The sequence below is a fragment of the Mycena indigotica genome, assembly GCF_014461135.1.
Source record: "Mycena indigotica strain 171206Taipei chromosome Unknown Mind.scaff0013, whole genome shotgun sequence".
Lineage (NCBI taxonomy): Eukaryota > Fungi > Basidiomycota > Agaricomycetes > Agaricales > Mycenaceae > Mycena > Mycena indigotica.
This window is the reverse complement of record NW_023503012.1, coordinates 2,060,414-2,086,176: the sequence shown is the minus strand read 5'-3', so window position 1 is coordinate 2,086,176 and position 25,763 is coordinate 2,060,414. Positions and strand designations below refer to the sequence as shown.

Below are 25,763 nucleotides of genomic sequence, written 5' to 3'. Positions count from 1 at the left end.
TGCATTGTCAGCAGTGGTGTTGCTGCTCGTGCATTAACAACAAACCAGCATCGTGCTTTGGGGGTGCTTTGGGGCGTTGCTAAGTCAATATGGTGTGGAATAAAGAGGCAGCGACGCCTCGCCAATCATTATGGAGCACGCATCATGGTTCGGTATTATCCGGTCAAAAGTTAAAAATACCCAGTTTACACTGGCATTGCATTTGAAAGAAGGACAATTGGAAACATCACACCGAATCATTGGCTGTTGGATCCTCCTCCAGCTCGGCTAGCTCCTCGGGGCTTAAGTTGTGCTCTTCTTCAAGATTGCCAGCTATGTTTTGGGCAACAGTCACGATAATCAGCAATCTGGCCAACTTCCGCTGAAGAGGTAACTCACCAATTTCCTTGACAAGAACAGGCTCTGCGGCTGGAGCAAGCTCGTTTGAGTCGGCGCGGTGGGGACTGTCCCGCTTAGCCACTGGTGCTGGAGAACGAAGGTCACGGAGTGGCGGGGAGATGAACTCAAACCATTGGTTGCCTGTCGTGGAATGAGTGTATTGGACATGTGTATGTGCCCCGCTATTTGATATGAGTGCGCCATTTCGATAGGTATAGACCATGAAGTCAACATCGCATGGGCGATAGATGAGTGCATGCCCTCGTGGGCATTTCATCGTCAGTTGTCGCATGCGCTGGCGCAGCGTCTTCTCGGGTGCAACACACATGCGCTCTGGACACGCCGCAGCATCACAAAGAAGAGACCCGAGGCACCGCCGGATAGTTTGCTTGCCACGCTCGGGGGTTTGCGCTCGTGGAGAACCGGCAAAGCCAGGAATTACTTCGTGGACCCAATGAATAGCAAGGTTCGACGTTTCCCGGAGATCTTGCGGAGTGAACCACGCGTGGAATACTTCATTTGGCCAGCCATCCCACTGGAGAAACGTCCGCCGCTCGCCTCTTATTGCCGATCGGACAGCAGCGTTATCTGGCCGGATTTTTGGCGCTGAAGACATTGGTAGGGTTGACACGAACAACATTTGCGTACCTGAAGCCTGTACACTGTCAATTTGGATGCCGTCCTTCGGAATCATGCCAATAACATTGTCTAACTCAATTCAGCAGGTCGGATAGAAGGAGAGTCAGCAATATACCATGGGCATCGAGAAGAGGGACAAGCATTCGTTCGTCGCGTTTAATCCTCGATCTAGACCGAGTTTTCGGCCTTCTGCGTCGCTCTCGAGGCTCCAATACAAGCCCTGCCAGGACGAATCCATAGAAGACAAGCACAAGACAGTTTATTGTGAGTAGGACTTTCGTATTCAAATAGCCGTAGAGGTGCTGGAGTGTGTCGTAGATAGTGCCCCAGTGTGAGATAATCAAGGCAATAACGAGCACTGGAACGACCGCCGCGGACAGTGTGTCCTTCATGGCCGAAGGAAGCAAAGAGTCATTGACGTGGCATGTGGCAGTGCTTTCCGGAAGCGATCGCCGCCATCAAATCGATTGCGACTGACCACCACCATGCCCTCCACCCCCTTGACCGTGGACATCGTCCGTGAGACACGACATCTACACTGTGGTGCGCCGGCTTCAAGTCATGCTGGTACAAAATCATCCAGGCATCAACCCGAAGACCCGGCCCGGCCGCCCGGGGCTGACGGGGCCGGGACGTCCAGCAGCTGGCGAGCGACCGGAACGGCCTGCATCGGGGGCCACGTCAAGTGCAACGCGTTCTGTGACGCTGCCCGTGCCTGCGATTAATATTGTGCCCACTGGGCACCCGAAATGGTGGTACACGCAGGTCGAGCTCGTCCGGGCGGGCGCTTCAAGTTCCTCCGACCTCGTGTTCCACACGCAGATACTCGAGTAACTCGTCATGATGCACCTCGTCGACCTTGCGTCTGGCAAGTGTGCGACTGTGTGCACGTGTGTGTCTGGCCGTCGGCGCCGGTGGCCTGCCATTCTCGGTGGACGTCGGAGGGCAGCCTGAGGCCGCTGAGGCTGGGCGGCAGCGTGGCACTTGTTAGCATTTGGAATGGTTGTATCAGTGCAGCACAATGCCTGTTGATAAACTTGGTGCTTCCCCTGGCTAAGTATTGGCGCTGCACCAACGTGATGTTGGCGCCGCATGTAAGACAGTGGTGCAGCACTGGCGCCTCGAAGATTTCCATTGGCGCTGCAGTGGCGCTATGCTGGCGCTGCAGTGGTGCTGCGCTGGCGCTACATATACGCTGCATTGGCGCATCATGCTATGTGATAGGCGCTGCATGTCACGGAGTCTGGCGCTGCAGGTCACAGACTCTGGCGCTGCATGTCACATGTTGGCGCTGCAGCGTGACAATTCATGAAGTCAAAAAAATTGGGGTTGGACTAGATAAGCTGCCAAGATCCCTACTTCACCAATACATATAGCCTATATGAAATTCCACCCAAATTTCTAGCCCTTCGCATGCAAAGTAAAATCTAAGTCAACTTCAAATACCAGGTATTGGATGATTATGAAGAAAATTTGGACCTAATTCTCCATAAAAACAGCTAGCATCACTGGCATTCATATACATATTCACCTCCAGCATTCCCTAAGGCAAAACAACTCCAATCTCGCAAGCTGTCCACTAGTTCCTGTTCTATCAGCTCATATTGATGTGTGTGAAAAAATTGTGTCACAGCCTTGGCGCTTCACACGTCACGAAGTGGCGCTTCCAGCGTGACAAATTGGCGCTTCACCGCTGGAAGCGCCAATTTCTGGTGGCCCTTCTAGATCATAATAGATGTGTGTGCTATTTCGAGTCTAAAGAAAGCCATAAAATGATTACCTCATATAGGCATTCAAGAGACTAATATGCATGCACACCAAATTGGAAAAGATTGGGTCACTCTCAGTGAGCTCCATTTTCTAATCTCTCAGGGTTCAAAAAAACAATGGACCCATTTTCAAGGAAACTATATATCTGGGGCCAACAGTATTTGATACCCCTTTCCCTACAGCCAACCATTTCCAAAACCCCTACCAGGCCCTGCTGGATGCCCATACTTACAATCTAATCTTGTTGCATATAAAAAAATTACAAATTCAAGAGATAGACCCAACATCTTACTGGTACTAAAATTTCGTCCACTGGACATTTATTGTTATTTGGGCTTGGCCCAGTAGGATGTGAAAGCCTCAGTTTGACGCTGCCAGTCCCCTATCCACCCGCATACCCTCAACTCCCCGCTGAATGTATTCATACGCAACTGCAAAGCAACATCATTGCCAGCCCTCGCTGCGAGTCGGAAGGGACAACCCACCTGCATTCTCCGCCGCAAATGCACACTCGTCCACCCACGGCTCCCAGCCTGTCGCGCGCCGCTGCCATCTAAGCGCGAACGACGCCGCGTCCACGCCAATCGCGGTGAGCGCCGGATTCGCTTCCGCGACGGCCGATGCAACCGCGGGCAGGTCGAAGTCGGCATGCGTCATCTTGCGCGGCCACGTGGGGCTGCAGGTGAAGAAGCGCCATCTGAGCACGAGCGCCCGCAGCGTGCGCGGGAGCGCCTGCGGGGCCGTCAGACTCAACAGATACGCTGGGGCCTGTTCAACTTTTTCAGCCATGTGCACTCGGAATTGGGACACGCACAATCTTGCTCGCCTCCGCAGCCTCCGGCGGGTCAGGCTCCCCCGTGAAGACGCGTCGAAAGAATATCTTCAGCAAGCGCAGCGCGGGCAGGCAGGCCCACATCGGCGCAAGGCGGGGCGCTTCGGAGGTCAGCAAGTCAAGCGAGAAACACACCAGCGGCGGGCGGGATGCCTCAATCAGCCCGCACAGCTTGGAGATGTGGTCTCCGGGCAGGAAGGACAGTGCCCTGAGTGCCGATGCATCGGTCAGAAATACCTCCACCGCGCGTGACGACCGGGTGGACAGCCGCCGCACCGTGCCGACCACCGAGCGGCACCCCGCAACAACGTCGGCGACGGCGGGATTCTCGCGGGAGATGCCGACGATGGTGAGGTCTTCGAGGGCGGGGAACCTGGGAAGCAGGGCGGCAAACGTTGGCGAGGAGATGCCCTCGCGATGGACGGTAAATTCGGGGCATATTTTCAGGCGGGTGACAGCTGGAAATGTCGGAATATTGCTCCACGCGAGCAGGTTACACGAGAGGTTAAGCTCCCGCAGCGTGGCAGGGATGAAGAACGGCAGAAACACCGCGTGCGATGTGGTGTCCCAAGGCTCTGTGTGCAGCGTCAAGCTCCGCAGTTTTCCGACGGCGGCGGCGGCGGCGGTGTCGAAAGCCCTGGGCCGCCGGGAGAAGTGACAGACAACGTGGAGGGCCTCAAGCGCCGGCAACAAACGATAAACGCTAGCTAGTGCATCGCGCGGCAGGGTGACGTCGTCCAAAATGAGCGATTTCAGCTTCGTGAACCGGGAAATGCGCGCAAAGAAGGTCAACAGGCCCGAAACCTGCATCGCCGCCTGCTCGCCGTCCACCACAACCATCACAGCCGACTCCCGAGGGCCCCATGGCCGGATGCTGCACGACCGCACAAGGGGCGCGACGGACCCGGACGTCCACGTGTCCAATCTGGCCGTTGCACGTTCGAGCTCCTCTCCCCCGCGGACGTGATACACGCCCTCCGCGGGCCGTCGGCCCACACTGAAGTGATAGGGGGTGAACTCGAAGTGCGCGAAGAGCAGCGGCCGGGCGAGTGCGGCAAACGCGCGGCTCGTCTCTGCAACAGAGGCCAGTGACGCAGTCGGAAGCGCCTTGAGAACCTCCAGCCATACTTCGGGGGGCGTCGACCTGTGCGTTGGCATGGTGGTGGTCGTGGAGAGAGAAGAGGAGGCGTGTGTCAGCACTGATTGGTTGCTCGGATCAGTGATCACATAAGTAAGTCGTCACCTAAGTAGTCACGTTGATTGATTACATGAATTCCTTTACCCCAGGATTATAAACTACTGCAAATTAGCTATAGATTCTTAGCAGCGGGTTTTCCACACAATTTGAAAACAGTTGATGTAAAATTTCAAGGGGGGTTCAAAGTTCGAATCACGGATATAGTGTCGGAAAGTTTTTTTCCGACCCCCCCGGGACCCCCCCTCCCCCCCTCCTGCCATATATAGTAATATATTCTCACGATCAGCGTCATGTGACCACTGATGCGATCAAAAAGTGGGATAAAAAATTCAATCTTTGTGAAACTTTTTTTTGCAAAAAATTTATACATGTGTATGTGTATATGTGTAGGTATGTATGTACCTAGAGCCTTCAAACACACACATGGCAGGCCATATCAACACTCCAACATGTTCACCTCTCATCAATTACCTGATGATGGGCCTCTGACAGAGTGGGCTATCCAAGCGCATAGGCCTGAAAGTATATAGATATAAGTAATGAGTGTTGAAATATGATCCTACGCGTCGGTATCTCCCCAGCCCCTATTATTTGTCATATATATATGTCCTCTTTACCTATGATAGTGTAGCCCTTGTAACGACCTCTCCTCACCGGAAGATATCCAATCGGGCCCGTCATCTCCTCCCTCCGTACAATTCCAACAGGTTATGGGCCCCGGTCCTCACCTCTTCTGACTTGTACTCGCTCCGACAACTCGCTCCGACAACTTGTAACCCGTAACACTCGTCTATTCTGTACCTTGACCTCACTCTCATGGCGTCAATCTTCACTCCCATAATGCTACCACCACTGTCCTCTCGACGTCAATCCGGCCTGCCGTCGACCTGACACGTATCACCTGCTTTAAGTGCCGCCAGAAGGGCCACTATCAGCGGGAATGTCCCCAGCCGGGCCCGTTAGTCCCCGACCCTCGTTTTGCGTCAACAACAGCTGCCGTTGTGGACACCTACAGTTTCTAAATGGACATTGAAGTGAGTGGGAGCTTCCGGCGCGTTAGGCACAGTGGGAGTGTTGAAATATGATCCTACGCGTCGGTATCTCCCCAGCCCCTATTATTTGTCATATATATATGTCCTCTTTACCTATGATAGTGTAGCCCTTGTAACAACCTCTCCTCACCGGAATATATCCAATCGGGCCCGTCATCTCCTCCCTCCGTACAATTCCAACAATAAGAGTGGCAGAGTGCTGAACTATAGAAATTAGAAGGTACACACTATATTTTCAGTGTCTTTATACTCATATAAGGCCCAAATCTTTTATATACAAAAAGTAGTAGATTCGGAAAATCGTTCGGTTGGGAATCAGTTAGATCTCGCTGTTTCCCTTTTGGTGGTATTTTGACGTTCGATCCAAGCGTGTGGGCGCTTGCTTTTCTTCTTGCTTGTCACAAATTGCACGAAACCAAGTTTCAGCAATACTCGATCACCCCTCGCGGTGGGCTCCAGATGATGAGTGCGGAGTGGGGACAGCAAATGAGCTCTCTAACTAACCAAACCAACAAAAACAACCAAAACTCCACTTTTCGTAGAGAGAAAGATGTATAATGTCGAGTAGGAAAAGTCACAAAAACCCAAAATTCGTCAACTCCTTGTGCGAGTACAGGCCCCTGTGAACATAGCCTTGGCACAGATGTGTAAGGTTGTAGGGTAGATACGAGTTTCTTGCGAAAAACGTTGATTTGTCATGCCCCAAAGCGTACTATCGACGAAACTCAGCAATAGAGAAGCGCCAATACGATGCAGAGTTTATACTCGTTGGATCCAGACCGTTGGCCCCACTGCAAAGCTTGTCCATGGACATATCCATGGACGTCTTCAGGTCCAAGAGCTTGGACTTGGACATTTAAGCTTGGACATAGTGTAACGCGGGGTCACAGGATGTCACCTTTACCATATCCTCGTCACAAATGTCCATTTGCGTGTCCATGCACCGCCAGCCCATGTCCACCGGAAGCTGTACTGCCACCTGCGAGCTCTCTATCGTCTTTCCGTTCCCCAGCCGCCCCAGCGGCCATGTAATTGTCCGCATTGACCGGCCCTCGCCGCGGCGGCTGCTTTGGCCATGTCGAGCGCTCGACATGGCGGCGTCGAGCGGGGCGGCCAAAGCGCCCCCAGTATTAAGTAGACTTGAATCAATCGTTACTGGCATAAGATTTACTGGCCTCTATGTCGGACAAACTCAGCCGGAAGCAAGCAGCGCAATTTCTTGAGCTTATTTGCCTATTGAAACCCAATATTCGCTGGTTTCAGAAGGAATACGAGTCCACGCCGCCGTCTCAGCTTCCACAACACTATCTGGACTTTCTAACAGCTGGTCTCTCGATTTCTCATGACATCTGTATGAATGCTTGGCTGTCGCTCCATGAAGAAGCATGGGCAGAGAACCTGGATGATACAGAGATCCATGGACTACGTACTAAGTATCTACCCATGTTTCTGAAATATGGGATACCCCTCGGCATTGGTAGGCTTCTAAATCTGTCTGGCTCATTGCTAATCACACAACTGTAGGATTGTTTTCATTTGAACCCCCCCACCGTGTCTGCAAGGACGAGTCATGCGCCAAGGCCCTCATTTCCGACCCAGGCTTATCGCGCGAACGTGACTTAGACAGCCCTATTTGCATTCAAATCACGGTCTTCACTAAGGAGTTTGGCGCGCTGCCTGATTTTTCGACTTCTCGGAAATGCCCTAGTATGTATATTCTACCCTCCCTTGCAACTACTAACTTCTGGCAGAGTGCTCCACGCGCTACTATCCAAATTACTTCACCCACTCAAAGTCCTCAAAGTGTGCATACTATCCTGCCGCTACCATCAGCTTTATGCAGATATCGACCCACTTTTACATGAATCGGGAGATTGCTGAAACATTTGCCAGCATGCAAGTAAACGCGTGGTATGCTTTCAGACTATTCTTTATGCCGTTTCTTAGTTGTTGTGTAGGACGTCAGGTACAAACTGTGCCAAGATCTATAACGAGAGTATGAAGCCACCGTATCTTGCTGCTTTACTTCCTCCTGATTGGGGTTACACATTTGACCTTGATGTCGAGAAGGTCTGGAATGCCTTCTTTTTGCATGCACTTCTTCTTGATGTCGGGGATGGTACTCTGGAGATTCCGAATGACTATCTCCACAAGTCCCGATTGACCTCTGCGCTCCTTGCGCGGAACCAACGCATGGCTGGAACTGGCCAACCTGAGTGGAATCATGCTTGCGAGGCATGTACATGGTATACAGAGGACCAAGATGGGAAAACTGGTCAGTCTTGCTTCCCCAGTATATCTTTTACTGAGAGCAAGATAGCTGTTATTCGGTCATGTGTTACAGATGGTGTTACTATCGGACGGCCATGCTGCCGGGTTCACGACTGTCTTGAACCTCTTCCCACTGTTAAGCACCGGTTTTGCAAGCTCCATCAAGCTCAAGATCGCCTTTGTGTCGTGAATGGCTGTGAACAAGAGGCAGAAGAAAACTATCGCACTTGTTCCGAAACTGATCATCGTGGCCTTGAGCAGTACCACAAGCTTCAAGGCAAAGCTATGTTCCAACTCAAACGGCGTCTTGAACGGCTCAAAATATCCCAGCCTCATGATTCCATGCCTGGAGATGATTCCAAAAGCGCTGTAGATGGTCTTGAAGGAACAGGTGCAGACGAGGATGAGGATGTTGCAATCGACGAGAATGGTGTATGCCCGGATAAACCAGATATGGGCAATTGGAACATTCGCGCACGGTTTGGACGACGCCGAACCCATAACGAGGAGCTCTGTGTTGCTTCTTGTGGGGTCATTCTTGGTCGGGCCACCTTCTATGGGTCTGAGGCACCCAATGGAGTCCGCGTATGGTCTATTCACTTTGCGAAACTTTATAGCTTACACATATTATCTTAGGCATTCTGGAAACGGCTTTTCCCCACGAAGCGCTCGCTTCCTCAAGTACTTTGGCACGATAACAATTGCCGCATCGTTGCTATGCTGAAGAAAGACAGAGACTCATACTTCAGCCATTGTGCCCTACCAGTTGATGTCTTTCACTTCAAGTGTAAGCATAAGGAGGGGGACATCGACTGCGGGCAATACTGCAACCCTTATATCTATGCACAACTTCGCACATCAAATGGCCAATGGCGCTTCAATTCCTCCGCTGCAGAGCAAACCAATGCCTGGTTTGGAGGTTTCCAGGCAATTGTACAAGAGATGAGCGCAGAGCGGTACGATTTTTTCCTCGATGAGATGATTCGATGACGCAACATCTCTATCGTGAACATGTCTCGCCAACGTAACCAGAATCCCCACAATATTCCTCGAGAAGCACTCTTGAGCGAAGAATAGTATCACAATATAATTATATTCAAGTTGTTATGCTGCCTCGTCATCCGAACTATCGAGTGTTAAGTCTATAATCTCACCACCCCCCATTCCACTCGGTACAACGTCAACCGCTTCCTGCTTGATGCGTTGAGCAGATACCCAGTCTTCGAAACTCAATGATGAGGGTGACGAAGACCAGAGAAGATAGTCGGAGGTGTTGCAGCGCTCCATAATGAAGCGGATGACATTGTCAACAACGATATTGTCGCCGTCGGAGGGATGAAGTGCAACGCCAAACCGATGGCTCGACTCGATGATCGACTTTGCTGAAAGCTCATCGACATTCATATCCTCCTTGACCAGTTGCATCACCGTCTCCGGTAAGAGGACATCCGTAAGAATAAGTTGGTAGGGTAACTTGGTTTGGCATTGCGGACCATTCATATTCTCGGGAAAGAGGAATCGAAGAAGGTGCATAATGATTTCCCATCCAATCTCGCCATAGCTATAAGAGAATTCAGTCATCATAGTGCGCGGAGAAGAATCAACCCACTAAGCTGCTCCAATTTTTGAGAGGCGATGACTACGCTCGAACTGAGATGCAGCTGACATATACTGCACGACTGAGCCTTTACACGAGTCGAACTCCATCTTGGCCGAAAGATAGAAGAAGCTGTAGTTGGGGACCTTGAGGATTGCCTGCAAGGCATCGCGCTTGCCAATGACCCGTTGTTGTAGTGCTGCAAAGTTAGGTTCTCGAGGCCAGCCTTCAATAGTTGCCTTTGGAAACACATCTCGCTCCAGTCGATGCCGTTGGCAGTATTCGAGGCGTTTTCGGACATCAATATCACGATGAAGGCTATTTTCGAACGTTGGTGAAGGTCGGGAAATAGCTAGGAGCTCCGTGGAACAGTGTAAGAGCGCAGGTGAAGGAGATTCGGGAAGAGGCTCGTCGCAGTAGCAACAAAAAGCTGGACATCGGACAGTGCAATATCTGTCATTTCCGTCTTGATCTCGTGGTCAGGCTCTAAGAGCTTGTTTGCGGCATCAATAAGCGCTTTATCGAAGAGTGGAGAGAGTTGGGGAGGGGGTGTCGGCATGTTTGGGAATGACATAGGAAGGAGTGGAGGGTGGGCAATCGGTGGACTTGAAGAACCAGTACGAGCAGTGCGAGCAACAAAATCAATAGCACGCTGCCGAGCCCAGTCATCGGAATGAAACTGCTCCCCAAACTCCCGGCTATCTTGAAGGACTGTCCAGGCATTGACAGTCTCGCCACAGTCCTCGTGAATGAGCAGATGCAGTGCTTCCGGAACAAGGACTTCATCGATTAGTTGCTGAATGACGAGTGGCGAATGTGACTCAGGCGGGATATTGAAGTGGGTGACAAGGCTACGGACAGCGTCCCGACATGCGATATAACCCAACTGACCAAAACTGTGTCGTATTTAGTGAATAAGGATAGTAAGTGAAAGAATGTAACATACTATCCATGACGCGGAACAAAAGGCATTCCAGATTTAATCCGTTTCACAGCTTCTCCGAAGTAATCACTACCCTCAGCATTCAAGGCAATATCGCTGAGAGTGTCGATATGCTTGTTGAGACGAACACATATATCGGCGTAATTGATTGTTTGCGGCCATTGAGAGGCAGGCGCGGACATGAAGATCACTGATTCAGCACAATGCTGCTCGCAATATGCGTTCCGCAAGGCCTCCGATGGATTGTTTTCGAGTGTTGCTCGCATCTGATCCAATTTCTCGGAGGGTTTGAAGAGATAGACGACACCACAGACAGGACACTTGCCAAACAAGTCGGACCAGTCCAGCGAAGACCAATCAAAGTTGTTGTTGTCATCCTGCTCAGTCGGCTCGTTGATGGCCAAAGAAAGTTGCGGAAGAGGTGCGGTCAGGAGTGGGAGAGGAGAAGGAGTTATGTCATCGTTTTGCACAGTGGGTTCATCGACGGCGGTAGGTGGTTGCGGGAGTGGTGGAGTCGTAAGCGGGAAAGAAGAAGGAATGGCAGAGGGCCCTCGTTGCAGCTGGTTAAGCTGTTTGACGGTTTTGCCTTTAACGCCGGCCTCGGTGAAAAGATGTTCAAGCGAGGCTTCTGGGACAATTCCGAGGTCAATGTAGCGTGTCTTGAGATGTTCGGGGACAGCCTTCCACCAGACCTTGTAGTTCTGTAGCGTTTGCCGAACATACGGACGATGAAAGACTTCCTCAAATGCTTTCGTCTCGTATTCCCCTTTAGAGTCCTGCCGACGCTTCACCATCTCCCACTTAATGCTCCACTCATAAGCGGAGTACGACATGTAGCTTCGCTTCGACTCCAGCTCGCGATTGACGGGTTCGGATTCGTTAAATGTGGGTAGAGATATCGGGTGCGAAGCGGGTTGCGGTGTCGAAATAGATGGGACAGTTTGTGGAGCAACAGGTGGCGGCAGATGGGCCATTAGGGCGGCATCAGCATCCAGAATATCAGGTCTTGCCGTTTTTGGAAGCGGAGCATCATCGGGGAGTGAATGAAGGGGGCGTTTAATGGACAATCCCACTGGCTGACGCAGCATGTCGAGACCAGGACAGTTTTCGTCAGTCCAAATATCTCGCAAACCATCAGGGAAACGCATAATAACCCGACGACTACGATCGACATGAATACCAGTTGATATTGTGGCGAAAACCCATTTCGAAGTCGAATCATCCCAGTATTGGAAACGACTGTTTTCGGTTAGGTGCAACTTCGTCTGTGATGCCTGGAAGCATCGAAAGACAGAATAGCGGGAAGCTGGGAATCGATTCATTGAGAGTAACAGACTCAGCATTCTTCTAGAGAGCAGTTAAAAGCTGAACAATGAAGAAAAAGTAGTGGACATACCACAAGGTACAGTGAGCACGACACCTTCTTCTTCTCAGCCTCTTCAAGCTCAACCCGTATTGCTTTTGCATTCCGGTTAGCTGCATGGGTAGCATTCTCGATTGTCTGCGGCCCACGCCAAAGGGGGCCGATAGGCATTGCGAGCGAGTTGGTTCGGTTGACCGGTTCGAATTGGGCAGGCGAGGAAGTGGAGGCAAGGCGCGCAGCAGATTTTCTTCCGCGTGTAGGACGGGACAAGGGTTCCGGATTGGTAGGAAGGGGTTGGGGCTTGTCTTGAATGGCAGCGACGTTGTGGGAGCTGCATGGGTCCCGAACACTGCAGTCAACGCCAGCAATTGTGCAACACTTCTTGCAAAGGTATTCGATGCATTGTTTTGCACCTTGGGACGTGCAACTCGGGTTGGCGCACACAATCTTTCCTCCCACAATGCTCGGCATTTCGATGATAGGCGCAAGGCGAAGCGGGACATTGTCCGCTGGAGAAATTGGTTGGTTGTTCTTGCAGGCGTGATAGCGTCGTATGAAAGCGTCGGCATCTTGCATGATAAAGCGGCTTGTGAGGGGAATGGTCGAGTGACATGTCTTGTTAGTGCACTATGTCGAATGAGAAGACGAATGACGACGATAAGAGCAAAAGGAAACTTACAGTTTGCACGATAGAGCCTCGATGCTCTGGGTGTTGCGATCCCAAATGGACGCGAGGCTCACCCATGAGCGCCTTACATTTCTCAACTCCACATTGACTCTGGAGATTAAGCTCGGGGTCGTCAACAGCTTGGAGTGGGGGCATCGTCAGTTGGCTGGGTGGTTTCGAGGATTCGGTGGCACAGAAGGTTGTGGTAGTCGAAGGAGAAAGAGTATGAAGCTGGTCCATGCAGCCGAACGAGGGAATGAGCGAGCAAAGCGCCGCCAAAGCGCTCGCTGCAGAGGCCCTGACATTTTTGCACATATTGTTGCTCATGGATAGCGATGAGTGCAACGGCCAGAGATGTCGAGAGTGGGTGGTTTGTGTGCGGAGAAGAGTACAGAGGACATCCGGTACATGGAGGAGGAGGGAGGGAGAGGCGTCGAGAAGGACGGCGTTGGCAGTAAAGCGATGCGCTGGCTGACAGGGCGGCACGTGCATACTGATCTAATCAATATCCCCGAATAGGCGTATGTCCAAGCACGTCCGTGGACAAGTCCATTCTTGCGGTCGGGCAACGCGTCCATGGAGCGTCCAAGAACTCGTCCATGTCACGCTCTTTTCGTGGATATGGACGAGGTCCATTGTGGACATCCAATTGGACGTGTCCATGGACGTGGACATCACTGACCACGACGCTCTCGTTGGATCAGGACTAACTGCCTTAAACCCTCTGAGTTGTCTCGAGTCAGGAACTAACTGCCTTAAACTCTCGACCAGCAACCGAAACCCAATAACAGCAACCGGAACTCTTGTATTCAGCAACCGAAACCCTCAACCAATAATCCTTCCGACGCGATAATACTATTTCGAAAGAGCTAGCAAGATAGATTGACGAGCTAGATCCCCAGATGCACCTAGTAGAGCGGGGCAATCCGTGAACCTGCCAAATACAAAACAGAGATATAAATACTAAACAGAAATTGATAGAATCAGGGAAAATCTCGAGTAAGAAAAGTCGTCCATGTGCATAATTGTATAGGTATCGTTTTCGCCATACGGCCCAGAGTCGAAAATCCAGGTCCAGATGACTGGTATCGCGTGTATTGGAGTCAATGACCTGTGTAAATCTTCCGTGTTCGACCATCTAGTTTTGCTTGTGAAGAATCCCTCGATCTTGAGTAGGATAAGTGGATAGCTCTGCTTCCCAGCTTTCGATTGACACCCATAACTCGTATCTTGTGCATATGGCCTCAGCGGTGGTTGTCCCAACTCTCCTGGCGCATTTCCAATGTTCAGATGATCTGTTCCTCGACAGTGTTTTAGAGTCGCCGTTGATCACAGGTCCAGCCCCCAATCAATTGAGTAGGTTTTCGCCGTTTAACCGTCCCTTGGCACTCTCGATCCTCCAGCATGATCCGAAACCACGTTCCAATGATGTCAGTCGTCGATACCAACAGAGATAGGGGTGTCCCTTATCTAGGAGAAGTCGATCTCGAGTCTCCACTGAGCGCCAAACCGAATATGCCTTTTTAGAATACACTCCCTTTGGGTATTTTGCATAGAATTGGATAGATTCTAGCGTAGAACGGGCTCTCTGAACTTTTCCTAGTCAAGATTTTGGAATCACTGAGAGCGATTTGATAGATTTTGACTGGAGTTTGACTGGTTCTTGTGCAGGTAATTCCCTAGTTGACCATTCGGGACTCATGTCAACTCTGAGACGTGCGCTGAGCAACAAAATCGACAAAAATAGTCGTTTCCTGGTCTGTCGCAGACTGCGGCTTATCACCGGTACCCTGGATCAAGGTCCTGACAGGGGAGGGGTCTGCCTGCTAGGTAGCGGAACTATATACTGCGCTCTTGACAGGCCAAGGTTGATGCTTGCTCTGTGCAGTATGCCCGCGCCATATTGCAGGCCAGGTTCCAGGGGAAACGCCAGGCGGGGGCGGCAATGCGCCTGATAGAGGCGGTGATACGATCAGTAGTCGGGGCAACTCTGACGGGCCGAAAGAGGGTTCCCCTGACAGGAGCTATGACTCAGAGGAGCACGGCAGAAATGCAGGCCCAAGCAGGCCTGAATGGCTGCCACATATCAAGGGTCTTATCTTGGCCACAAGATAAGGGTATATCATTATCTGGAAAATACTTAACCCTATTTTTGATAACCCTTATCATCTTATCTACCACACTGGCCCAGAATATGATGGACACAACAACAAGGAAGATGTATCCTAGCAGGAATGTGCCTAGGCATAAGGTGTCAGATTGAACACCCTCCACCCCAGATTAACCCATGGGTGGACCGTACTTAATCTTGCAGACTGTCCAGTGCATGTCTTTACTCGTAACTCCTCTCTAATGATCAGATACAGCATGTAAAATTATCATTAGAATTAATAGTGGACCATGAAAAAATTGACCTTCACAACTTAATCATGCCTCTGGCCTGGTCTGAACAGACACCAGAATCCGGCTTAACCCAGGCTACATTGAATGTATGAGAAGTTGATATATAGATGGATTGTGTAACGATATCGCAACTGAGTATCTACATAGAGTCCCTTTAATATCTACCTAATTTCATTTACTTGCCTATTAATATATTCATTTTCTTGTATTTGTGTTGGTCTTGAGTGTAATCAAGTAGTCCTGAGGCAGATAATCTATCATGAGCTCATGTTAAAGTCAGTTCATGGTAGGTAAGGTCAGGCTATAATAAGATAACCCTAGGTAATGTGGTTAAAATATCAGGGGGGGGTTAGGTAAAAAAGCTAAAGGAGTTAAGTGGGGTAATTTTGGGTAAGTCTTAGTACTTGAGGGTAATATTAGGTGAGTAAGACAGGAATACCAAACATTACCAAAGGAGGTTTTTCCTGATGTTATTGAACAATACCCTACAAGATATAATATATATGGATAGCTAGGATTCTGTAGTTCCATTAATATTCGTCTGATGCTATCCCTGGAAGGACTTAAACAAAAGGTTCAATGTAAGTATGTTCCTTTACTTTTTTTTCCTGGTACCCGCGGGCTTCTTGTGCAGGAACATCATAATGGGAGATACTGTACTATTTCATTCAATTCTGCAGGCCTGTGACCTGTGACACATGTGGCAGAAATGTGCAATTCAGCCAAGGGCTGAATTGGGTGTGACCTCCTGCCTTATATGGAAGTTCTGCACGCCGTAGGCGCGGAACTTTTTGGAAATTACCATTTTGGGACGGTTTGGGACCAAAGAAATTCACTGTGACCTGTGACAGGCAGAAAATTTTCGGCCAAAAAAGTCAATGTGACCGTGACAGGACTAATTGATTGAAATAGTACAGTACCTGTTAGTGTGCACAGCAGCCAACGTCAGCCATTTCGAATTTATGGGCCTCATTTAGCCTACCAACAACATCTCCACTCGGCCACCGCCATCCAGGGTCGCATCAAGCTGATATCCGCGCGATTCACCGCGGACGGCTTCTCCCGCCGCACTATATCACAACAATAGCTGTATTGTTTGATACAATGCCGTCTGCCAGTGACAACAATGCGATTCCTGTATCCTGATCACCGTTGGCCGTGGCCATTGTTCTCTTGCTCCCGAACACCACGCACAGCAACGGGCGTCGCTACTGATAGGCTATAGCGGCCACGCGGCGAGCTGGGCCAGCTCACACCCTGACGCCGGCTGATTGGCGCTCCGACTCTGAAAGGACAATAGACCTCCGTTGGCACCGTTGATAACTGTATTTCAGCGCCCCTCGGCCGTGCTGCATCGGTCATGGCCCATGAGAAAAAAAACTTAAGCCACGCAGCTTTGCGAATACATCACTGCCCTACTAGCGTGTCGAACGCAGAGAACGAAGTGGTACACCTTTGTGGGGTTATGCTTGTGCTACAGCACTTATGTGCACGATGCCCAAGTTAATGGTATCACGATCTTGCCACGAAGATTTAGCGCTATTCCGAAATGCTCGCTATTCGATTCTCTGCTAAGACGACTTTGAGTTATTTACTGTAACTGGTACCACACTATACGACAATATATATACGACGTGTAAAGGAAACCGTAACCAAAACGAGGGTTGCTTGTACTTGTACTTGTATGCGATGCAGATGTTCGAGTCCGTGATGTTGTCCGAAGGATATGATAATATATATCAAGAAAGCGCGCATGCTGCAGCGGCCGCGACCATTCCGAGGCGGTCAAGCGGGATATGGCTGCGGCGCACACGCAAAAAGGGGACATCAATTTCATCCAGCCCCGAGACTCCGGACGGGAGTCGAACCCGCGCCGGGAGAGTGCAGAGCCGCAGCAAAGGCGCAAGCGACCTGGCTTGTCGCAGACAGGGAGCGCCACACGCAGCGCAGGCGTTCTATCAAAGATTGAACTGGCACTGGGTCGTCAACTCGATGAATCGCATCGAAGCGGAGTCTGAATTCGCTGTCCGCGGCACAAGAACGAAGGACCTGCCTAACGATCAACGCTAGTACTTACCAGCTGCCAGTCCCGCTGCGCGAGGTGTCCATCTGCCTACCACTGCTAATCGGCAGCCAAATCGCCTCGCTGGCGGCTTATAATTGACTTCTCAGACTCTGGGCTCGTCGTTCCTGCCCCAGCCAGGCTCTCGCCCCCCGTCTGCGCCACCGCCCGTTCCTGCACTGGCTCAGGCTATTGGCCAGGAACGATGTGCAGGCATAGTCGCGTCACCAGGTCCACTATATGCCCGCCAACGACATCAAATGATAACCTGCACCTGCCAGTTCGACGCCTAATGCATCAGCACGCTCGGCCCCGCCGCATCCGAGCCAGCACATCATGCTGACGCCCTTCCTAATCGCATGAGCCGGCGCAGAAGCTTCCTCGGGCAGCTTGGCACCGGCACCGGAACCTTGCGCACGCGGGCGTCCGAGTCGGAGCGCGTCCTTCCGTGCGTAAATACGCTCTATCGCACGACGCACGACGCACGACGCGCTTCCGGGGATTGCGGCTTCCTCCAGGCTGTATCTTCGCCTTCTGATTGCGCTACTCGAATATCTTATTTCAGCCTTCGTGTCATCGAATCACCCAGTGGGGTCCATAGCTGAGGAAGACGTCGGGAGTTATGGCTTGAACTTGAAGTCCGTTCCCTGTGTTCGATGCACTGACGGACTCTGTTTGGTGTCAAAATTGTCATTTTGACACCGCCGAATCAAGAACACTCAACCTGGCGCACACAATGGCGAACCGAATCGCAACATATCAACTCGTTCGGCACGCCCAGTGTAACAGTGTTATGATCGGCGCCAGCCCTGGCACACCGGTAATTCAACAATCAAAATCTCGGTCGATCTACTGTCCGCGGGCAGGACACGCTGGAATCGGACCCACATCAAACCCACATTCGCGTCGGGGCGGGACACGAACCGATGGCCATCCAACCCAGCGCTGTGGTAATCAGCGGTCAACGGCGTCACGGTTGGCGACGTCGTTTGCGTTTGCATGGCAACGCCATGCATAGCTTTTCTTTATTGCTAGAATTTTGGAAAGACCTGGGGGATATATGAGTAAAGGCCGCCAACAGCCCATGGCCAGACGTCGAAGGTCGACTCTCGAGGGCCTGGCATGAGGCGGGCGTTCAATATGTTTTTCTCGCGAGCCTTGGCTCGGCGACGGAAAAAATGCCCCAATGATCCGCAGACAACCATCGCATCTTCCCATTCAGAGCGCGTTCCGTGTTACTTATCCATATTATTCGCGTTCGGAGTCCGCTCCCGACGTGGGCGTCGGGCGGCGCGGGCTCCAACGCCGGACGGGAATACCCGGAAACCGCCGCGTAATGTAGGCGCCGCCTTCAAGTTCAGCCCTCGGCTCACTGGCAAGGTGGCGCGTTTCCTCCGGCTCGTTACCAAACAATGGCGAAAAAAGAGTAAAAACGCGATCGGCGCCAACCGTGTGTCAATCCGGCGACTTATAATTTGGAGCGAGTCATTCGAGAAGTGATTCAATATGGTTGGTAAGTGGAATGTTTCGATGTCCATCGATCCGAGTCGTGCCAACAATGGTCGTCGTTCTGGTGATTCGCGAAGCGACGGCGTATGACTCGGCCGATCGTCCCTCTGTGCCTCGAGGCGCACGCACAAAGGGAGTCTGCGTGCCAACGACAGCCGATGACAGGCCCATCTGCAGACGCCCATTGTCCTTTCAGAGCGCGCCAATCAGCCGGCCTGCGAGCTGGCCCAGCTCGCCTCGTGGCGGCTACACTGGTTGCTGTGCGCCTTTTGGGAGCGGACAATGGCCATGCACGCCAACGGCGATCAGCCCACACCACCAAAATTGGACACATCACCGGCCCAATCACATTGTTGTCAGACGGCATCGTATCAAACAATACAGCTATCGTCCAGCGGCGATATGGTGTGGCGGGAGAAGCCGTCCGCAGCGGATCGCGAAGACATCAGCTCGATGCGACCCTGTATCCTGTTGTTCTGAGATATCTTGGACTTCATTCGGAATAGCTGTTCTTCACTTTCTGCATCGAGCAACACCGCTTATTACGGTCGATACCTCCCTCGCATGATCCGCACCCCCCGATATCATGCCACAATCGACCATTGACTTGGGCAGACCGCTTATCGAAGGCAGTCCGAGTCTGCGTAGAACCGGAAGAAGGCGAGCCGAAGAAATCAGCAAGGGCAAGGGAATTAAGCCTGGCAGTGATATTGCTGTAGATGCTTCCGGCCGCAATAGTGTCCCAATTGGAGCCTTGGAGGGTGAGAAGGACGACAGATACCAAATGGGAGAAAGTGGGGATTTGAAGAAGGGATGGTGTGTATTCGGAGCTTCGCGCAGGAAATTGGAATGCACAAGTGGGTCGCGGGCCGTTGGAGGATAACGCGCTGTCGCTCGAGCCTGAGGGTGAATGACGGTTGTGTATTAGAGGTTGGCGCAGAGTGACGTAGCCTGCGCGGCACGAATCCGAGTCGAAATGATATTGAACGCGATCTGGTCTGCCATAGCTCATTCGCGGCATGAGCCCATGCACAAAATGAGAGACTGCCGACGCACCGTGTCCCGTGTCGCGCGTGTGCGTTGCATACACCCTGACCCGGATCTCCTGTAGCTGCCGGTGCTCTCATTCGGCCGCCAGCGTCCCTCCGAGCCTCACCCAACTTGGAAGGCTGCACCGAGACCAGACCCCGCCGTTACTTCGGCGCTGAAAAGGCCGTCTGATGAGGGAGGCGTGAAGAGCTGCTCGTGGCGACGGATAAATCGCAGACGCACCGTGCGCCCGTCGTCGAGAAGGACGTCGTCTACACTGCCGCCGAGCCCAATTGTCACCGTCACCGTCACCGGCAGCGACAGCGACAGCGAGGAGAAGAGAATGGGCGATGCTAAGCCCGGCGCGTCCATCGACGAGCGCAGCAGCGGGTGGGGAGAGCACATCAGGCTTGTGCTCGTTGGCGCCAGTCTGGCAGATGACGGGTGCGAAAAAGAAAAGATGGCGGATCACGGTCACGGTCACGATCGATCAGTGACCGTGTCACATTTTTCTTCTCTTCCTTCCTCGACTCCTCGAGCGTCGCAGCCCCGTCTACCTGCCCCGAAGCGACTCCGGCTTTGGTCGCTGGCGAGAGCCACTGTTGGTCACCTCCCACCCCGACATTCGAATCGAGTCATACTTCCACTGGCAGGCATGAGCTGGCATTTGCACGGACTGCTGCTGGCGCCGGACGGCCCGGATATCAGGCGCCGGCATGACTCGCCGCGCCATCGTCGCCGCCCCTAGCTGGCTCGCTGTGGTGTGTCGAAAACGCGTAAGCCCGTTGTCATCATTGTGTCATCAAGCGGTGCTCGGGATCCTCCACTCATTCGACTCTCAGCACCGCCTTGGAATGTGCTAGAAACCAAGAAGACGAACGAACGGCGGCTGTCTTCGAATTCAAAGCTGTCTAGCGCGTCAACAGCCATGTCCCGTGACGAACACTAGAACAGCCTGAGCTCGCCCCTGCAAGCACTGCCCGCGCGCCCTTCTTATACCCCCATTACCTGTACGCGTTGCTCTACTTTCTCTCCCCAACCCACTCATCTTCCCTCCAGCGATGCCCACTATCCTTCGCACCCTCCTCGTCGCGGACCACGACGACAGGCACCCCTCGCTGGCCAAGATCGGCTGGATCATCGGGTTCTCCATCTGTACGCGTCACCCTGCCCCATTCCAATACGAGTATCCGCCGCCACTCACGCGCCCGCCAGTCGCAGCGTTCCTCTTCCTCGTCTTCTGCTGCGCGTGCGGCTGCAGCTGCCAGTGCCGCCACAGCCGTACGCGTCGCCAAACTATCATATCTCGGGGCGCGGGGGTGGCAACGCAGAACGACGCGCCCCCGCCGCGCTACGTCGCATCGCCGCCCTTGAAGACGCCGTATTCCACGACCGAGGCGGGCAAGGCCGAAGCTGCCCTTGTGAGTACCGGTTTGTGACTGAGAAAACACTCTGATGACGCTTATAGCCGTTGTACCCGCCCCCGGCATACCCCAGGCCCGAGCACCTGCGGTAGATTCATCGACTCATGTATGGACTTTGCCTATGCACAGTAGTTATGACTCGAATATCATGTCGTTCATGACTTTCATTATCAATGCATCTGTGAAGTCATTCGGAAGCATAAGCCAGCACGGCGCATGAGTCACTGCACATCGATATCGATAACTCGGGCGATCCATGACTCGGAATCGGCAGGACCATGATCGGCATTCGCAGCTTCGTCGAAAAAAAAGAAGAAAGAAAAAAATTGATCGTCGACGGGATGTGATGCGATAATCGATGGCGCAGGCGCGCCTCACGCGCAAACCGGCTCAGCGATCCACCCAGTCCATTCGCGGAGCTGATTGGAATGGAAGCGCTCGAGACGCGGCCCAGCACGGTCCGGACCTTCCGGCGCCAGGCAGTCGGGCCGGCTCATGTACTGCGCTTCGAGACGCATCCGCTTCTTTGCCAGGCGCACGCTTACCGCAGCGCGCGCTTTCCCACTCCACCCACCACACGACGGCCCTGGGCCCTGTCCTCGCGTCGCGCGCGCTGCACGCGGCTCCGCCGATCTGCCTCCCGTTGTTGTGTGCGCCATCACGGCAGCGGCAGGGCATCGCGTCATCACCGATTACGCCTCACACATCCGACCGCGGAGGCAGGGAGAGGCAGGGGCGCAGCTGAGCTCAGACGGTGATCGGCGTGCGTGGTGCGGAGGCGCCTGGCCGGATGTCACGCCCTAAGTAAGCGGACCCTCGATGAGCGCCGAGAGGCTCCGGTTCGGCTGCCCGAATGAATCAGCCATCGCCGATCGTGATCGTGCGACGCTGGAACGCAGCAGAACGCAGCGCCGACCCACGTGCGTCGCCGGGCTGCGCCCACTTTGATATGCCCGACTTCCACGCGGTCTGGAATCTGGATGTGGCTGCCGCTGGGCGATGCCTGTGGGCCGGCATTTCGCATCTGTCGGCGGGGTATCCTCGGGCTCTCTGGGGTGATGGCGCATCGCGCGTACGTACCTCGGCGCTCTCTGCATCAGCCGCCCGTCCATCTCTACCGCGAGCGTCAGCGCGGCATGTGCCAGCGGTGTGCGTCCCCCGACTCACGTGCGACAGGCCCTTGTCCCCAAAACGCGCGCATGCGCGCCCGCAAGCTGTCGTCCATCCGCCACTCGGGCACGCCACACGACAGGCCCAAACGCCGGACGCCCACGTGTGTGAGTCCCGGCCAGGACACCAGCCGGCGGGCGGCGCGAATTGACCGAAAAAATGCAATTGGGCGAAAGATGTTGCCACCCGACGAAGCAATTGCAAAGAACTAGGCTCCGGGTCATCCGAGCAACATACGAGACTCGAAAAAAAACACGGATGAGAAGTTTTCAGTTTTCAGTTTTCAAGGACCTTCGTTGCGTGCCCTGCATCGCTCCTGTTGGTATGGATGCGGCTGCTCGCGATCGCAACCTAGCACAAATGTACAAAACACGTTGTTATTTTCTTCCGAAAGCTAGTAACTAAACGCTGTACACTATATACGATGATAGGTAGGTAGGTAGGTAAACCGTAATACGAAACCAAAAAGGAGGGCCCGTTGTATGCCTTGAGTCGTCCATGCAAAGGCCATAGATGAGAGTTGGATGAGAGGGCGGATATATACCGAGCAAGGGCGCAACGGCCGCGACATAAGCAATCGTCGAGCGGCACGCTGCGGCGCTGGGGCCAAGACACCAAGGGTAGGCGAAAGGCGCTACTCATTCGCGCGGATCGCGGGCTGCAGGAAACACGACGCCAAGGGCGTGAAGTTTACGCGTGGTGGCGGATGGTGATAGGAGTGGGAAACGCGCGGATGAGGTCGCCCAGTTGTCCCTTCTGCTGGGGGACAACGTCCACGGACACGTGCTGCGGCAGCGGCGTGGGGGGCGAGAACGAGCCGAGCGACGAGCCCGGCGAGCTCGGGGCGAGGTCGGGGAGGGCAGGGGACGAGGCGTGGCGGGTGTGCGTGCGGACGAAGGAAGTGGGAGGGAGTGTGGACGGGAAGGCGACGGCCATGAGCGCGGGGTGGTGCGCGAGCAAGTCGGCCTCGTTGATGGCCAGCTCCCAGTCGAGCACCTCGAGGAACTCGCGCTCGATCCGGCCCACGTCCCGCCTCCCGAAGACGCCCGTGCAGAGCGCCCAGTGGATGTTCCTCAGCGTCGAGTCGTTCGTGTACTTGGAGGCGACGATAAGCGCGCCGAGGAAGACGCGCTCCAACGCCCACTCCTCAAGCGCGATGGACAGATGGGGGCGGGCGCGGGAGATGTAGACGAGGGAGGCGAGGACGGTGGCGGGCGTGACTTCGGCGCGAGTGAGGACGTTGTGCACAAAGGTGGTGAAAGAGGAGAGGTAGCGCGACGGGTTGCGGCCCCTCGGTGTCGAGGCACGGCCCATGGCGCAGTCGACGGTCTCGACAACTGAGTCAATGAGGTATTCTGAAAGAAACATAAGTCTCAAAGAGAAAGGGCAGGCAAGCGGCGACGCACCGACGACCGGCTTCGTCAGTCGTATACCGATGAGCTCCATAACAGCAGGCGAGTGCATGGCGGGGTCCACGAGGGACGCGGCGTGTATCGGCGACGAGTGCATCTGCGCTCAAGCTTGCGGTGGGCGGGAAGTGGGCCCAGCCCAGCCCGCAGCAGCGCCTTATATACCCGCTGCTCGTGGGCGTGGCGAAAAGAAAAAGCCCGTGGCAGCCGTCAAACGGCTCCGCTCCCGAAGCGGATGACTCACGCGAGCCGGCTCAGATCAGCTTCCCGATTTGGATGTCCCCTATTGCAACAGAAACCATTCAGTCACACTTTTGACGTGTGGCGACGATTGCCGACCGCCAAGCAGGGACCCCAGGCCACCGTGGTACCGCTATCGTGCCGTGGGGCACGTGACTATCCACGTCACTGATCCTGCCAGCGCACCCACGACGGCCTCCAAACGGCCTGTCCTCCCAGACCGACTGCCACAATCATATGCCGCCTCGCGCCTCGCGCCTCTTGCTTCTCTTCCTATGGTTACAACGCGACCCCCACTCCTCAGCTACAAACCGGCTCTCTCGTTGCTCATAGGCTCATAGCTAGGGTTCTTCGGCTGAGTGTCTGGTACAAACCAGTTAAACTCTCTTGTGTCTCGGTGTCAAGTCCTGCTGTCGACCAGTTTACGATGCAGCAAAGTATGCAAAGCGCGATATTGGCGCGATACAGGACGACTGGCTCCGGGGTACCCATTCAAGCATTATCGAGTTCAGGTTTGGCCAATGTGGTCCATTTCCTTGAAGTTCAGTCGAGTTTTGTTCTCACTGTAAATCCAAAGCAACTGATTCGGCCCAGTCGGCGCGCCAACATGCACCGGTGCGCAGCAGTGAGCGCCGAAAAGCTCTCGTATTTGTTGGCAGTTTCTCGCGCCAATGATTAGCGCTTCCGCGAACACGCATTTGGCCAACGGTGAGTGTTCCAAATCACCAATACTTATTGTACAGTCTCAACTCACTGAATAAATTCAGCCCCGGCGTGAGCGAAGCCGCCAGTGCACAACTCCGAATTTTTATTTCCCATGACCGCCGGTATAGTTTGCCAGTGTAGACGTCTGGCGTATGTATGCGCGGCCATCCGCGCCTAATACAACGGTGCATTGTGTTCCCCGTACCCTGGTCGTGTTATCTAAAGGCTTTTTGCAGCTCTCAATGCATGTAGCGCTGCCCGTTTGGCGACTCGCGAAGGATCGGATGGCGGGTCCCACCGAGGTACGGTTGCGTTTAGCACCGCCCGCGCGCTGTCTTAGCTTAAGCAGCAGCACCCGGGCCGACAGATGCGAGCGCTGTGATGGGTGAGGATGTTTACGTCGCAGGTATTTACTCATTATCACCGACACACTTACTACTTATCAGAGTCGAGATCGTGAGCCCGTCCATAAGTACCCGCCACCAGCTCCATGGACTCCTGCGCTTCCTCCTGCAGCACAGGTGCGCGCAATTGAACTCTGGTGTCGTTTTAATTCAGTTGTTCAAGAGCACCGCCGCGCTTTCCAGTTGGCCGCACCCTCGGTCGGGCGGCTCATGCCCAATTTCGTAGTACATTCATACCGGCACGGCACCAGGTTTAGCGCTGCCCCCCATGCATTTCCCCCCCGCTTGACACTTGTGCTACAATAGTTAAAGCAGTCGGCTTTCCTGGTACTTGGTGCTACGATTTCTGGCGACCTACTGGCTATAGTAACGAAGAGGCTACGACATGCAACAACCAACTCAGAACAGGTGAGGATGTTTACGTTGTAGACATTTACTACTACCTATCATTGTCTCTAGTCATTACTTACCGGTGTCGAGATCGTGAGGCCGCACCCACCATTAGCTCCATTTCTGGACAGTGTGGACGAATAGGTTGCCAAACTCTCCTTCAAGTTCTACTCTTACGCACAAGTATCCCACTGCACTGTGCGTTCTTGTTTTGCCACCATATTCAGACTGACTGGTGATTTGCTTCATGTCCAGCAGCACACGCTTACTCGGCCTCAATGCTCGGCGCTGATCTTTGGGCTCAACGG

The 25,763-nt window shown here is 53.4% G+C and overlaps 4 protein-coding genes across 4 annotated transcripts; all 4 read right to left on the bottom strand.

Annotated features, from left to right (window-relative positions):
* Positions 1–226: 226 nt before the first annotated feature.
* On the bottom strand, positions 227–1,418 carry MIND_01283900 (PHD-type domain-containing protein; the record flags this gene model as incomplete). The annotated part of the gene is made up of 4 exons (XM_037369309.1): positions 1,133–1,418; positions 1,027–1,086; positions 379–984; positions 227–312 (listed from the first exon to the last, which is right to left on the bottom strand). Exons 1-4 carry the CDS (start codon positions 1,407–1,409, stop codon positions 227–229), a joined length of 1,029 nt encoding a protein of 342 aa, XP_037214515.1. The 5' UTR covers positions 1,410–1,418.
* Positions 1,419–3,147: 1,729 nt separating this feature from the next.
* MIND_01283800 (uncharacterized protein) lies at positions 3,148–4,777 on the bottom strand (the record flags this gene model as incomplete). Its single annotated transcript, XM_037369308.1, has 3 exons — positions 3,148–3,218; positions 3,273–3,555; positions 3,602–4,777. 3 exons carry the CDS (start codon positions 4,775–4,777, stop codon positions 3,148–3,150), a joined length of 1,530 nt encoding a protein of 509 aa, XP_037214514.1.
* A 14,400-nt stretch (positions 4,778–19,177) lies between these two features.
* MIND_01283700 (uncharacterized protein) lies at positions 19,178–20,118 on the bottom strand (the record flags this gene model as incomplete). The annotated part of the gene is made up of 3 exons (XM_037369307.1): positions 19,178–19,691; positions 19,741–19,795; positions 19,846–20,118. 3 exons carry the CDS (start codon positions 20,116–20,118, stop codon positions 19,609–19,611), a joined length of 411 nt encoding a protein of 136 aa, XP_037214513.1. The 3' UTR covers positions 19,178–19,608.
* Positions 20,119–22,997: 2,879 nt separating this feature from the next.
* MIND_01283600 (Cyclin N-terminal domain-containing protein) lies at positions 22,998–23,816 on the bottom strand (the record flags this gene model as incomplete). Its single annotated transcript, XM_037369306.1, has 2 exons — positions 22,998–23,662; positions 23,714–23,816. The coding sequence occupies 2 exons, from the start codon at positions 23,814–23,816 to the stop codon at positions 22,998–23,000; spliced, it is 768 nt and encodes a 255-aa protein (XP_037214512.1).
* Positions 23,817–25,763: the final 1,947 nt, after the last annotated feature.